We start from the raw sequence: 15,839 nt of genomic DNA on the forward strand, positions 1-15,839 counted from the left end.
TGAGCAATGAGTCACAATTAAGAAGTCTTTCCAGGAACCTGCTTAGCTCCACCTACTGCTTCTCATATATGAGAAGCTAAAATCATATATGCTCAAAATAGCACTACACTCAAGAGTGAAAGTTGAATCACGTAGTGTTCGTTTTCCTTCGCACACAGTTTTGGGGAAGATCTAGCATGCATATTTTGGGACACATTGTTAAGTTCCAGTACACACCAGTAAGAGTTGTTACTCTTACAATGCATTGTAAGAATTTCACTCTGCTCTAAAGCACGTGACAAAAAATACAAAATAAAGAGAAAGCGACAGCACCTTTTAGTGCATGCCTATTCTAACGCTGGATGATTATAAAATCAGTCAGCAAAAGCAGGTAATCAGATTCAGGGGTCTGCAATGTTCATACACATTTATTTTCCTTTTATTAACAATGCATTTAATGCTGCTCAACAAAAAATAAATAAATAAAATCCATACTTGGATTATTTTTCCAGAGATTTTGATCGTTTTCCTGTATTATGCAGTTTGTGGAGAAATATTTTCTAGAGAAATACTCTGGAAGTCTTCAAGGAGCTGGTGTATCTACAGTGAGATCCTGTAACACTTTACAAGTGACTTCTGATGAAAACTAGAATTAATTCAATAGCCTGTGGCCATAAATACTTGTGCAGACAGCTTTGCAATCTGTTTTCATTCTTTCCACCCACTTTGACATTGGATATTTATTCTGTGTGAAGACAACTACTAATTTTGGGCAGAAAAGCAAAATAGCACATTCCTGCTTTATTTAGCACCATAACATTTTTGCAACAGGAATCCTTCCCAGAGAAATGCCAAAGAAATAAGGCCACCTAGTGGATGAAAGGTTAAACACAGGCACCCATTCGAGTGCATCCTGAGTACACACTAAACACACACATGCTGCGTTCCCACAGCAAATGTTCTTGCTATCAGTTTTCCTGTGAGGTGTGTAGTAGCACCACTTGGCCTGAGAGTCCTTCCTCCACACCACCAGGGGGCAGCACATAGTAAGATCCATCACCTGCCCTCTGAGAATCCATTTCTTTAAGCTGCATGTTACTCTGTGCCACTGTATCCAACATCCAGAGCTGGTAGCGCAGACTTTTCCCCTGCTTGGCTAAGATGTGGACCTCAGCTGGATTCTTGAGCCAGTCAGCTGGTGCACTACCTCGACAAAGATGCAGCCACGGCAGAGTGGTGTCAGTGAAGAGCTGCTTGCCGCTCACGCTTCCCTCTGCCAGACCAAGCAGCACACCTACACATGCAACATTTAACACCTAGTCATTTAATGTATTCATGGATTTATAAAATTTAACTACGTGTATTTTCAAAACACCCTGATTTTCAGTGCTTCGGTTTAATTGGTGATGACTGGGGTGTCAAAAACCACATCTAAAAACATGGTTATTGGAATTAGTGCAGCAGTCAACAGTCTGCTCAGTGGAGTCTGGCCATTCTGCCAATGTATAGTTTTAAAACACCTCGTCTTTTATGGTCTTCGAAGGGGCACATGTTCCTTTTGTTTATATGCAACAAACTAGGCATAGTATTTATTCGGTCCAAACAAATATATAAAAATGTTACACTATTTTCATTGAAAGACGAATAACATCTTAACACACTCTTGGCATAAGGACAGTTTGCTTCCCAAAACCTTCAAGCTGAAATACTTTGAAATGCCTCTTGTAAAACTTGCCAAAGATGTTCTTCAATATATGGAGATTTCTTTACATTGTGATAGAGTTCATCCCAGAGCAGTTCAATAGGATTTTGGTGCAGTGACTGGGCAGGCCTTTCCATTATAGAGAACAGTCTTGAGAGCTTGGATGTATGCTTCGGGTCATTGTCGTCTCGCAAGTTACAGCGGCAGTCCAGACAGAATTGAATGGTGTTGAAGTATAGAATAAAAGCCATGTTGGGTCTTCAACCTTTCCTGCGCCAAAACAACCCCAAACAATTAATCTTCCACCTGTAGTCTGCTTACATCTTTTCTCCTGTTCTCCATCTTACACTGTCCAATTCTTGTGTTTTTTTTTACATAGTTTCTTTCAGATAAACAAAAGAAAAGTACATGTGCCAGTACAAAAAACATAAAAGACTAGGGGTTTCTAAAGTTTTGACAGGCTCTGTATGTGTAGTATATACACCAATCAGGCATAGCATTATTTTTAAGTGAATAACACTGATTATCTCTTCATCATCGCACCCGTTAGTGGGTGGGATACATTATGCAGCAAGTGAACATTTTGTCCTCGAAGTTGACGTGTTAGAAGCAGGAAAAATGGGCAAGCGTAAGGATTTGAGCGAGTTTGACAAGTTGTGACGGCTAGACGACTGGGTCAGAGCATCTCCAAAAATCTCCATACGTGGGGAGCGAAGGCGGGACCACGTGGTCCGAGCAAACTGACGAGTTTCTGTAGCTCAAATTGCTAAAGATGTTAATGCTTCAGTGGCACCAACACAGTATTATGATGTTTGAACAATCAGATTTTAATCAGCATTTTGCAGCTTCTTATAATCCAGTTAATTACTCGCATTACATGAAATTACTAAGGAATAATTATTAACCTTTCAAAGACAGAGAACTAATGAGTGCACAAACGCTGTGTGCTTTAACCAGTGTGCAAAGGTGTGCTTTAAGTAGTCCAAATAACAATAATTGTATGGACGGCATCAGATGCAAAGTAGGTGAAGAACACTATGTTAAGGAGGGCTATTTGCATTCAATAGTTGATGCAAGTTTGGATATCAGATAGAATTTTACTGAAACTGAAACTCAAGCGTCGAATGATTATAAGCAATGAGATATTCGAGTTTCATGAGGTAAATTTTTTTTTTTTTAATGCTGTTGACTGAATAGTACGTCAGCGTTTTCTGGTGGTTTCGAGCGAAATAATTAGATAGACTTATTCATCATTCAAACGATTCATATAATTTTGGCTCGAAACAAATATTGCGAAATGGAATGAAATGTGTTCGTTTATGTGAAAGACTTTGTCGTAATCATTCGGCGTGCACATTTTTGCATGTGTTTTCACACATGCAAAACCGAATCAGTTATCCATGAATCTATCGCCCAGCGAGTGGAAAGAATGTGATAGATATAGACAGCTACCTCAACTCACACAAACATTCGTAAACCTCTTTAGTAGGGCTGCAACTAATGATCATTTTGATTATCAATTAATGGAGTATTTATTTTTTGGAGTATTATATGTTTTGTTAATTATAACTATATAAAATCCTAATTCAGGGTATTTATGTATACAAGCGTAGTTAAAAATGCAAAAGCCACATATCATCTTTCATTTTGACATGTTAAGGCTTATAGTGGCTGCTGGTTGAGGAGTGCATGGGGGATTTCTACTTTGTAAAAAAAATAAAAAATGAAAAAAAAACTGAAAAGTATTGAAAGGTGAAGCTATTTGGGTAAATCAACATTTAAATTGTATTTTGCAGAAAGCAAAATGACAACCATGCTTTAAAAAATCTATATAAAATATATATTTTGTTCAGTTGTGACGATATAAGCACCTGGAATATATAATTAATTTAATATAATAATGAAATGAAATATGCATCAATTAAATATACAAACATTAAAAGCATTTGAAGGTAGTAAAGCCGGTACTGTTGTTAGTTTACACAGCAAGTTTACAGGATTAATTACAAAAAAGGAAGAAAATATGCATCCGAGTACAAATGCATAAGTATACGCAAAAAAATTTTTATCGTTTACTGCTGCTGTTATTCTCCGAGTTTTGATTTAGTGTTTCTTCGCACCGGTTTAACTGAATCCATCACTGTGTCAAGAGCGAGCTGATTGCGCAACCTGATGCTCGCGAGTCACGAAAGGACAGATCCCGTGCGAGTTTCCCGAAGTTACAAACAGTTTGCACAATAGCACGTTATTAAACTACACCATTCTTAGTATAGTTGCCATTTCTATATTATAGATCTTATTTTATACACTATTTCCCAAACTGTTATCGCAAAGCTGCAAGCACACAATTGTGTCTTCGAATGGGGTAGCAGTACATTTCCCAAACCTGTTCCATCATGACAAAGCATCTGTGCACAAAGCCAGCTCAATAAAGATATGCCTTACATGGGTTAAAGTTGAAGATTTGAGTGGCCTCCTATAGAGCTCTGATCTCAATTGGATGTATGAATCTTATGATCAGGTGTTCACAAACTGTGTATGTTTATATTTATTTCCTGTTGTGCATGTGTTTCAGTCTCTCACCTGAAGCCACCGCCCAGTGAGCTTTGTGACCTCTGCGTAAGCACGGCTCATGGTTGAAGTCCTCGTCATATCTGATGCGAAGCAGTTAAGCTAAGCTCCAGTAGCAACGCAAAAAATAATCATCAGTGATCAAACCTGTATTAGCCACATTGCATGTGTCGGTTTGGATACGGTATTAGGATCGGCTCTCCGTCAGTGAGATGTTTCAAGATTAGTGCAGCATTGTTTCCCATCATGCCCCCGGAGAGACTCTGAGCTCTAAAACCGCACACCTCTTCTGCAAGGAAGGCCATGTTGCTGGCTGCAGAGAAAAGAAAGATCAATTACACATAAAAAATGGGGAAGGATATTAATATTCCACAACAATAATATTCGTATAAATAATATTGATATTACTTTCGTGGAATTTGTGTCTCTAACATAATCACTGATATTACAGGGTTTCACGTTTAGGTTAGTTTAAAAAAAAAAAAAAAAAAAAAAAGGTATTGAGAGTCATTTTATGGCAAATTTCTACACTTCCGAAGCATTTTTTAAAATAAAACGAACACTTTAAAATATATCACAACTGTGATATAGACTGAGGTTTTCTATCAGCCTGGAGAAAATTTTAGTGATTTTTCTGGGGGGGTTTCTAACAAACGCAATCTCAAACAGCATGTACATTTACAGCATTTACTATATAAACCTGAACTATACATCAATATACATTTATGGCCACCGATCAGGCACAACATATGGCCTGTCTAATATTGTGTTGGTCACCACAAAAACATAAACCATCGAGCATTTACAGCATTAACTTCTTCACCAATTTGAGCAACAGTAGCTCGTCTGTTGGATCGGACCACACGGACCAGCCTTCGCTCCCTACGTGCACTATTAAGCGTCGGCCCACCCTCGACCCTGTCGCCGGTTTACTACTGTTCTTTCCTTGGAGCACTTTTAATAGATTCTGACCACTGCAAACCAGGAACATCCCACAAGAGCTGCAGTTTTGGAGATGTTCTGACCCAGTCTTTTAGACGTCACAATTTGGCCCTTGTCAAAATCAAATCCTTACCCTTGCCCATTTTTCCTGCTGTTAACACATCAACTTTGAGGACAAAATGTTCACTTGCTGGATAATATATTCCACCCACTAACAGGTGCCATGATGAAGAGATGATAACTGTTATTTACTTCACCTGTAACAATGTCAGAATGTTATGCGTATTCGGTGTATTAGCTTATAATAATGCTGCAAACAGCACAATTCGGGGTCCATGCACCCAAATATATTGTTCATATATTAACAATTATTAATATAACAATAAATAACAATATATTAATAAATTAACAGGGTGTGAGACTGTGAGAGATTCACATTCTGTTGAGTTGTTTCTCAGCACCTCTGTAAAGATAAACCTAAAATTATTTATATTTATTTATTATGCAAATCCCCTAAATCTAAGTGGGTGGAGGTAAATGGATTCCTAAGGCTTTTTTTTTGAGAGAGAGAGAGAGAGAGAGAGAGAGAGAGAGAGAGAGAGAGAGAGAGAGAGAGAACATAAGTAATCAGTCCAAAGTAAGGGTGACTCCGAATAATCGAAGATTCCATGCTTCGATAGCAGGAGGCTGATTCGACTACAAATCTCAGAGTCGAATCTTTGAAGAGAAGCGATGAAACGAGGATGGTGCCATTTTGGATATATACGGGGGTGCTTGATGTCGGATCTTGCATAGAACTACCAGTTTTCTCACAGCAAGTGAATATACAGACCATTATTATAATGCTGTAAATAAAAAAATGTAAGAAGAAAGTTTTTTTTTATAAATATTTTTACATGCGTGACGGATTTAAGTTTAGGGACGGTAGGGATTTAAATATTTAACAATATCTGGGAGATCCTGTGATGGTATATTCTATTCTAGTTTATTTCTGTAAATTAAATGTTTAATGGCTTCTCGGTTAATTTCGGTTAATCGATGTCGCACGGGAAATTTAACCGGTTGAATTTGATTCGGGTTTTTTTTGTTTTGCTTTTGTTTTTTAGGTTTACCAAACTGTTTGTATACATTTTCTTCCATCTCTTTGTGTGATGTTCTGGTGGCTTTAAAAAGTTATGAGGAATCGTTTTCGGTTGTTTATCTACATTGTCTTTCATTTCAACTTCAATAGGATAAAAAAATAAAATGGGACTATTAGTCGACTATTGGCAATTATTAGTGTTTGGACTCGATGATTCATTTCAAATCAGAAGAATTCATTGTGGAATAAGAAGAAAAATCTCCTCATGCACTTCAGTTCATGGACATCTCAAAAGACTTTATTATTCCATAATTATGCAAAAGGTTATAAAAGCTGGAGTGGGTTAAAGTGTATCTATTCCAGAATACACTGTATTGCCAAAAGTTTGTGGACACCTGGTTATAAGTATGGTATGTGCTTTTTGAGCATCACATTTCACATTTAGTCCAAATTTACTCTTATAATTCCCTTCACCCTTCTGGGAAGATTTTCCACTAGATTTTGGAGTGTGGAGATTTGTGATCATTCAGACACAATAGTGTTGGAGGTCAGAGCTCTACAGCAGGAGATCTTCCACTCCAACCCATACAAAGCATTTAATTTAATGAAGTTGGCTTTGTACACAAGTTTGGGTCTCCTTGTACAAGTGAAGGGAAAATTCCATGCTACTGCATCCGAAGACACCCTGTGCAATTGTGTGCCTTCACTTTTACAATAACAGTTTGAGAAGGAACCACAGAACTGGTATTATATCGGGAAAGTCGGGCGTCCCAATACTTTTGTTCATATAGCTCACGCATTTTATCACTGATCATGCAAGTGAAGACTCCAAACGTGATCACATCTTTGGCATTTCTTTCTTTCTGCATTGTTATTGTGTTTTTTCTGCACAATTGACAGCTAAAGTACGACCCATGGGAATAAACTGATAGCAGTGAGAACAGTGCCTGTGTTCCTGGCACAAACCTTACAAGCATCATGGGAATGCAACTTTGTATTCAAGCACAGAAAACAACACTTTTGTGTCGGGATCTGATCAGACACAGTTGTTTCTTTCTCACAGTAATGACCAACCAGAGTACCTGAAAACATCTCCCCTTGTGCAGTGTAGCCTCTGTTCACTGCTATTTGCATGATGCTTTCCATGGATACGGTCATGGCCGGCTTCATCAGATGGGCTGCCATCCATAAAGCCACTAATCCACATCTAAAACCAGACAAGTAAACATAAACAGTGACATTTTTTGTAATGTTAAAGCGACCTTTGTATTAAATCAAATCACTCCTGAAGTAGTAAAGTCCAATAAATCAGTACGGAATGCAATCTTTTAGAAGCTTTAATGTACAATGCTGCCTTCTGAGTACGCTGAAGCATTTAGCATGGCAATCGAAGAGCAATACGCCAAGTCCAAATTCGAATAAATTGACGTCCAAACATCAACGTCTTAAAATTGAACCCAAAAACTTGTGTCCTTTAGTAAAAATAACAACACATTATATATGAATGAGGTCAAACTGTGACTTAGAAATCACGGTACGTATGGAACCGTGAAATTTGTGTACCGCTACACCCCTAATGTGAGGTTTGAGACATTACATAATGAAAAAAGACTCACTTGGGTCCATCCTGGATTAATGAAGGCACGTAGGTGTTAAACAACACCCACTGCAGGTCCTTTCTAAAACTTTATAAAGAAGAAAACTGGTTGTAAAGCAGAACATTTAAGGTGTAAAAAAAATGTGTGCACTTTGTATGCAATTAACTAGATTTTAGATTTCCCCTTCCTTGATCGATCATTTACCTGCTCTCTCTTTGTTTAAGGAGCAAACAGGCTTCCTTAAAGTCTCCTTCAACTGCAGTCCTGCCCTCTGCTATGGCCTGATACAGCTTCTTCTTGCTGGGCAGTAAAGGAGCTGAAGCTGGGGCAGGTGGAGGTGGAGGTGGTGGAGATGGAAGGGAAGATGGTGATACAGACATGATCTCCTGATTATTACACTAGAATGCAAGGAGGTAAGAATGTGCATTATTAACACTAATTAGAGAACATCTGGGGATTCAATAATGAATAGAATTTTATACAACCATTAAAAACGTAACATCTTTTTTTTTTTTTAACCATACACCCCTTTGAACAACTTCTACTTAAACTGTTATATAGGAATAAAAAAAATTTCAGATTGTGATCACCAGTTTCTGTAATCAACTACAACATTTACATATATGAATAGAAACATCTGTACTAACCTCCATTGCAATTCAATTCCATAGCAAACTGCTCTGACATGAGGCTGAATCCCAATTCGATATGTACACCCTGCATAAGTGCAATACGCACAATGCAAAAAGAATATCGCCAGCACCCTACATAGTGCACTACATAATCAAAAAGAAAGCTATTTGGGATTCAAGCCCCATTCCGCGACAGGGGTTGGGAATAGAAACGACTTCCTAATAAGGAAATAAATTGTAAACGCACCACGGATTCACCCCCCAGTCTGCAAAACGCTGTATTTTTTGCACCTGTATAACCAAGATTTGTTTTTTTATTTTTTTACAAAGTTAAGCAAAGATTTCACTTTAACAACAGCAACAACTCGAGTACCCGAACATAATAAAATGGTGCAACGTACACGCTGGCAAATCAGATCAAAAGGATGTACGCGCGTGCTCTAGGGTGGCCAATGAAAACAGGTCTTGGAACGTTAAAATCCACTAATCGGAGAGGGTTATGTAGCTGGCGATCCAATCGCAGGGCGAGCGTAAGAAAAGGGCGGGACTTCCGGGACTAATAGTAGCGTGGTGCTAGTTTAGCTTGAGGGTAAAACCGCTGTTCGAGTGTCGTTGCTGATTTTGTATTGTAAGTATTACCGTTTGTTTATTTATTTATTAATGATTGCAAATACATGTATATACATATCATAAGACGTATTTATAGATGTATAAATTAGATTTGAAATAATTGCTAGGTGTTATTTGGTGTCAATTCTGTTTGCTGTGGTTGAATCCTAAACGGCTTCTATTTCACTATACACGTACACTACAAAGTGTATAAAGTGTACTCTAATGTACTCTACCTAGTGCTCAAAGTGTTTAAAATCGAGCTATTTGGTATTCAGCCCTATATAATAGTTAATATAGATAATAATTATACATAATTGTTAGCTAGGTTAGCATACAATGCTAGTTAGCTAGCTAGGTTTCTCACTAGCTAGCCCGAGTGTGCGAGCAGCTTCCTTTTTCCATTGTCCACAATTCCTGTATATTAGTATTATTGGATTGTATGTCTGTGTACCTTCATTGTTTCTTGATTATGGATGTAAATACATAAGCACCCCATAACTCTGATTGTTTTGTCTCTTTTCAGCGGAATGTCTGCCCAGGAGCTGCGGCTTAATCACACTATCTACATCAACAACCTGAATGAGAAAATCAAAAAAGATGGTATGGTGGATGTACACATACATTACTGCTTATAGCGCATACTCTGCACATCATTACAATAGGAACACTTTATTAATACCACAGGGAAATTGTTTAAAAACATGGTGTATTTCATTCAATCTCAGGTTTATCCTCATAGGATCTTCTGACACAGTCGTCGTCTTCTTCTTCTTTCGGCTGCTCCCATTAGGGGTCGCCACAGCCGATCATCCGTCTCCATACCACCCTGTCCTCTACATCTGCCTCTTTCACACCAACTACCTGCATGTCTTCCCTCACCACATCCATGAACCTCCTCCTTGGCCTTCCTCTTTTCCTCCTACCTGGTGGCTCCATCTTCAGCATTTTTCTACCAATTTAATTCATGTCCCTTCTCTGCACATGTCCAAACCATCTCAATCTCGCCTCCCTCACCTTGTCACCAAAACATCCTACATGTGCTGTCCCTCTAATAAACTCATTTCTAATCTTATCCATCCTCGTCACTCCCAACGAAAACCTTAACATCTTCAGCTCTGCTACCTCCAGCTCCACCTTCTGTCTTTTACTCAATGCCACTGTCTCTAATCCATACAACATCGCAGGTCTCACCACAGTCCTATAAACTTTTCCTTTCATTCTTGCAGATACCCTACTATCACAAATCACTCCTGTCACTCTTCTCCACCCACTCCACCCTGCCTGCACTCTTTTCTTTACTTCTCTAACACACTCTCCATTACTTTGCACTGTTGACCCCAGGTACCTGAACTCCTCCACCTTCTCCACCTCTTCTCCCTGCAACCGCATCACTCCACTGCCCTCCCTCTCATTCACACACATGTACTCTGTCTTACTCCTACTGACTTTCATTCCCCTTCTCTCAAGCGCATATCTCCACCTCTCCAGGCTCTTCTCAACCTGCTCTCTACTCTCACCACAAATCACAATATCATCTGCAAACATCATAGTCCAGGGAGACTCCTGTCTGACCTCGTCCGTCAACCTGTCCATCACCACTGCAAAAAGGAAAGGGCTCAGGGCCGATCCTTGATGCAGTCCAACCTTCACCCTGAACCAGTCTGTCGTACCTACTGCACACTTCACTGCCGTCACACTGTCCTCATACATGTCCTGCACCACCCTCACATACTTCTCTGACACACCTGACTTCCTCATACAATACCACAACTCCTCTCTCGGCACCCTGTCGTACGCTTTCTCTAAATCCACAAATACACAATGCAGCTCCTTCTGTCCTTCTCTATACTTCTCCATCAACATCCTCAAAGCAAATAAGGCATCTGTGGGGCTCTTCCTCGGCATGAAACCATACTGTTGCTCACAGATGGTCACCTCTTCTCTCAGCCTGGCTTCCACTACTCTTTCCCATAACTTCATGGTGTGACTGATCAACTTAATTCCCCTGTAGTTACTGCAGGTCTGCACATCTCCCTTATGTTTAAAGATCGGTACCAGCACACTCCTTCTCCATTCCTCAGGCATCCTCTCCCCTTCCAGAATCCTGTTAAACAATCTGGTTAAAAACTCCACTGCCATCTCTCCTAAACATCTCCACGCTTCTACCGGTATGTCATCTGGTCCAACCGACTTTCCATTCTTCATCCTCCTAATCGCTGCTCTCACTTCCTCCTTACTAATCCTATCTACATCCTGCTTCACCAACTCCACATCCTCCAACCTTCTCTCTCTCTGATTTTCCTCATTCATCAGCTGCTCAAAATACTCCCTCCATCTTCTCAACACACTCTCCTCATTAGTCAACACATTTCCCTCTCCATCCTTTATTGCTCTAACTTGCAGTACATCCTTCCCAGCTCGGTCCCTCTGCCTGGCCAATCGGTATAAATCCTTTTCTCCTTCCTTAGTGTCCAACCTCTTATACAGCTCCTCATATGCCCTTTCCTTGGCTTTCGCCACATCCCTTTTTACCGGCTGCCGCATCTCCTTGTACTCCTGCCTACTTTTCTCATCACTCTGTCGATCCCACTTCTGTTTTGCCAACCTCTTTCCCCTAATGCTCTCCTGCACTTCCTCATTCCACCACCACGTCTCCTTGTCTTGCTTTCTATTTCCAGATGTCACACCAAGTACTTTTCTAGCTGCCTCCCTCATCACTCCTGCAGTAGTTGCCCAATCATCCGGCACCTCTTCACCACCACCAAGCCCCTGTCTGACCTCTTCCCTGAACCTCACACTACACTCTTCCTCCTTCAGTTTCCACCATCTTATTCTTCTTTCAATCCTTACTTTCCTCCTCTTCTTCTTCGCCTCCAAAACCATCCTATAGATCACCAGCCGATGCTGTCTAGCTACACTGTCCCCCGCCAACACCTTACAGTCTCCAATCTCCTTCAGGTTGCATCTCCTACACAGAAGATAATCCACCTGTGTGCACCTTCCTCCACTCTTATACGTCACCCTATGATCCTCCTTCTTCTTAAAATACGTGTTCACCACTGCCATTTCCATCCTTTTAGCAAAATCTACCACCATCTGCCCTTCCACATTCCTCTCCTTAAAACCATACCTACCCATCACCTCCTCATCACCTCTGTTCCCTTCACCTACATGCCCATTAAAGTCTGCCCCAATCAGCAATCGTTCTTTCCTAGGTACACCATCTACCACTTCATCTAATTCACTCCAGAATCTTTCCTTCTTCTTCATCTCACAGCCAACTTGTGGAGCATAGGCACTGATGACATTTATCATCCCTTCAACCTCCACCTTCACGATCATCACCCTATCAGAAACTCTCTTCACCTCCACTACACTCTTACTGTTCTCTTCCTTCAGAATCACCCCTACACCATTTCTCTTTCCATCCACACCATGATAAAACAGTTTAAGCCCACCACCAATGTTCCTGGCCTTACTCCCTTTCCACTTGGTCTCCTGAACACACAGCATATCTACCTTTCTTCTCTCCATCATATCAGCTACCTCTCTCCCTTTACCCGTCATAGTACCAACATTTAAAGTACCAACCCGAACCTCTACTCTCCTACACTGCTCCTTTTCCTGCCGTCTCTGTAGACGTCTTCCTCCTCTCCTTCTCCTCTTCTGACACAGTCTGTTATCCCAATTTGGGCGACTCAATTGATCATACTGCACGTTATGAGTAATTATCAGGAAAGCCTTCTGAAATCGCTCTGTAAAGCAGTCCTAAATTGCTCAATTATTCGTGTCTCGTCTTTTCTCCCCAGAGCTGAAGAAGTCCCTGTACGCCATTTTCTCCCAGTTCGGACAGATCCTGGACATCCTAGTTGCCCGGACTCTCAAAATGCGGGGTCAGGCCTTTGTGATCTTTAAAGAGGTGAACAGTGCCTCCAACGCACTGAGATCTATGCAGGGCTTTCCTTTTTACGATAAACCCATGGTATGCTTTTTTGTTTTTTGGGGGCTGTTTTTATGTCTATCATTAGTGTCTGCCTAGTTGGAATGAAATGATTAGCGAATTGAGGATCTCTCATGCCAGTGTGTTGTTGATCCATTGAGTTTTGGACACTGTAGGTCCCAGACAAGAATCCACAGAAACCTCTTCAATGTGCCTTGTGAAAGTGTGTTCCTGGAAGTAGAGAAAAGGAAAAATTATGTTCAAGGAGTTATTTGTATTTTTATATTACTTGGTCAATGCTGGATCAGTTGTTAAGGCTCTGGGTTACTGAACCAAAGGTCAGTGGTTCAAGCACCAGTATTGCCAAACTGTTACTCTTTGGGCCCTTGAGCAAGGCCCTTAATCTTCTGTGCTCCAGGGCTCTTCTGACCCCAGCTTCCTTACATCACTCGGATATGTGTAGAAAGAATTTCACTTTGCTGTAATGTACATGTGACAAGTGTAGAGCCCCCCCCCCCCCTTTTTTTTTTTAAATTATATATTTATTATATAAATATGAAATAACTATTAGTGCTGTATTTTAACATTAGAATACAATAGCAAACTAAAAACAGGAGTGATTTACATATTTGAATATATTTAAATACTTTTTATAGTTTATACTGGTTTTCTCAAAATGACCACATGTGACCTGTGAAGGTGAGACTGGTCTGTTTGTGCTGTACAAATCCAGGAGAAAAAAAACAAGCAACTTGTGCTTGGGATTTTGTGCACTTTTTTATATGATGGTCTCCATTGATCATTCTGTTGTCAAGCTGTGAAAGTTGAATGAGATTTACAAGGAGGATTTGAGCTTCAGAGAGCGAGTGCTTCATCAGTCAGTTTGATCCACTCTCAAACCTGCTTGATGAAAGAAACAACTTTGTCATTGCACAGTACAGATACACAGCATGAAATGCAGTTTAGCATCTACCAGAAGTGCAAATCGACAAGTTCAGATAAATATGTAAATATATATATACAGCATGTAATATATACACTCGGCAAATAAACATCTGTTGTGGGGATTTTAAAATCACCCACTTCCATACATGTAACCTAAAACAAAGCTAAAATGAAAAAAAAAAATGAACGATATTAGAAGGCATCCTGCTAGGTTAATTTATCCAGCTGACATTCATGTTTAATCATCTGTAGCCAAACAAGTTCCTGCAAGTTGCTCTTGTGTGATATCCAAGCTTTAGTTGAACCAGGTGTTCTCTCTCTACAGCGCATTCAGTATGCCAAACAAGACTCGGACATCATCGCCAAGATGAAGGGCACGTATGTAGAACGGGACCGCAAGAAAGAAAAGAAGAAGCCTAAGGCGACAGAATCGGGAGTTTCGAAGAAGGCAGCCGCTGCTGCTGGCATGGTGGGGGTTCCTGCTGCTATGCCTGTGAGTTTAACAGCATCTTTTTTTTATATATATATATTTCCATTCCAATGAACTATTATAAATACTTTTGTTTTTAAGGGAATGCCACCTATGAGTCAAGCTCCTCGAATGATGCCAATGCCTGGTCAGCCGCCGTACATGCCACCACCTGGTATGATGCCTCCTCCAGGTATGGGCCCTGGACAGATGCCACCAGGTGCCATGCCTCCAGGTCAGATGATGCCTGGGCAGATGCCAGGACAGATGCCTCAGCAGGTAAAAATCATGACTCTTTTAGTTAAAGCAGTATTTTCACATTTGAGCTAGATTTTAGGTTTGGTTTTAAATCCACAGGTCTCGGAGAACCCGCCTAATCACATCCTGTTCCTCACCAACCTGCCAGAGGAGACCAACGAGCTCATGCTCTCCATGCTGTTCAATCAGTAAGTGTTTTCTTTTGCATGAGGTATTTGACACCATTGTTGGTTATTGGTAATGAATAATGTAAAGCATGGTTGTCATTGTGTTTACCTACACACTTCCTCTCTCATTTTCAGGTTTCCAGGGTTCAAAGAGGTGCGTCTTGTTCCCGGACGGCACGACATCGCCTTTGTGGAGTTTGACAACGAAGTGCAGGCCGGTGCAGCCAGGGAAGCGTTACAGGGCTTCAAGATCACACAGACTAACGCAATGAAGATCTCGTTTGCCAAGAAATAACCAACTGCTACGTAATGCGTGCAAAAACAGAGGTGTTCAGTCATTTCCACCGTTTTATACTGTTTTGTAAGGGGAAAACGAACAAGATACCATTCACTCTTCCTGGATCTGTGGTCAGGAGGTAAATCTGGTAACGTATGGATTGATAGACAAATTTTTTTTTTTTTGTATTTCTTTTTTTGTTCTCTCCTGAAGAGGATGAACCTGGAAATTGTAAGTAGTTTTTTTTTTTTTTTTGTTTGTTTGTTTGTGTTTTTTTTTAATTGAGTAATGAAAAGCATTGCACCCAGGGTCTGGATCCCCAGACATTGTACCTGGAGCTTTTCCGCCCTTTTTTTTTTTTTTTTTTTTTTTAAACATGCTCCGAATTTTAATTTTCATTCCAAATAAAAATGAAATGCTAAAAAAAAAAAAAAAGAAAATACTGACATTTTTATTAAAAATTTTTTCTTGAGTGTAGACCCTACAAAAATGATCTTGTGCTTTCTAATGTTTTGATGTGTAATGTTTATTTCTACAAAAGACCTAGATCCCAGGGTGGAAATGTGACTTAGTTAGTCACTGGGGGAAACACATTCTCTGGAAACACTGAGCTCCTCAACAATGGGCTGCATTTAGTGGGGTTTTATACTTGACTTTAATGTTAAG

The 15,839-nt window shown here is 40.1% G+C and overlaps 2 protein-coding genes across 3 annotated transcripts; one reads left to right on the forward strand and one right to left on the reverse strand.

Moving 5' to 3' along the window:
* Positions 1–389: 389 nt before the first annotated feature.
* Positions 390–8,934, reverse strand: actmap (actin maturation protease). Its single transcript, XM_083552485.1, has 7 exons — positions 8,521–8,934; positions 8,078–8,271; positions 7,892–7,960; positions 7,358–7,482; positions 4,436–4,565; positions 4,265–4,335; positions 390–1,273 (listed from the first exon to the last, which is right to left on the reverse strand). The coding sequence occupies exons 1-7, from the start codon at positions 8,524–8,526 to the stop codon at positions 948–950; spliced, it is 921 nt and encodes a 306-aa protein (XP_083408611.1). The 5' UTR covers positions 8,527–8,934; the 3' UTR covers positions 390–947.
* A 73-nt stretch (positions 8,935–9,007) lies between these two features.
* On the forward strand, positions 9,008–15,613 carry snrpa (small nuclear ribonucleoprotein polypeptide A). Of its 2 annotated transcripts, none has more exons than XM_083552488.1 (7): positions 9,008–9,133; positions 9,641–9,717; positions 12,927–13,099; positions 14,328–14,495; positions 14,574–14,750; positions 14,829–14,917; positions 15,032–15,613. In XM_083552488.1, exons 2-7 carry the CDS (start codon positions 9,645–9,647, stop codon positions 15,189–15,191), a joined length of 840 nt encoding a protein of 279 aa, XP_083408614.1. In that variant the 5' UTR covers positions 9,008–9,133; positions 9,641–9,644; the 3' UTR covers positions 15,192–15,613. The 2 variants fall into 2 exon arrangements, with proteins under 2 accessions (XP_083408614.1, XP_083408615.1); XM_083552489.1 differs by having other exon boundaries at positions 9,054–9,133; positions 9,641–9,870; positions 12,793–13,099.
* The last annotated feature ends 226 nt before the right edge of the window (positions 15,614–15,839 follow it).

The sequence above is a fragment of the Silurus aristotelis genome (genome assembly GCF_946808225.1).
Source record: "Silurus aristotelis genome assembly, chromosome: 10".
NCBI lineage: Eukaryota > Metazoa > Chordata > Actinopteri > Siluriformes > Siluridae > Silurus > Silurus aristotelis.

Bases quoted from the DNA above. Each gene is read 5' to 3' on its own strand.
- snrpa (XM_083552488.1), top strand. From the start codon at position 9,645: ATGTCTGCCCAGGAGCTGCGGCTTAATCACACTATCTACATCAACAAC. The intron at 13,100-14,327 runs GTATGCTTTTTT...CTCTCTCTACAG, and splicing joins CTTTTTACGATAAACCCATG to CGCATTCAGTATGCCAAACA. The intron at 14,496-14,573 runs GTGAGTTTAACA...TTTGTTTTTAAG, and splicing joins GGGTTCCTGCTGCTATGCCT to GGAATGCCACCTATGAGTCA.
- actmap (XM_083552485.1), bottom strand. The intron at 4,566-7,357 runs GTACTCTGGTTG...TTTTCTCTGCAG, and splicing joins ACAAGGGGAGATGTTTTCAG to CCAGCAACATGGCCTTCCTT. The intron at 1,274-4,264 runs GTGAGAGACTGA...TTGCATGTGTAG, and splicing joins TCACTGGGCGGTGGCTTCAG to GTGTGCTGCTTGGTCTGGCA.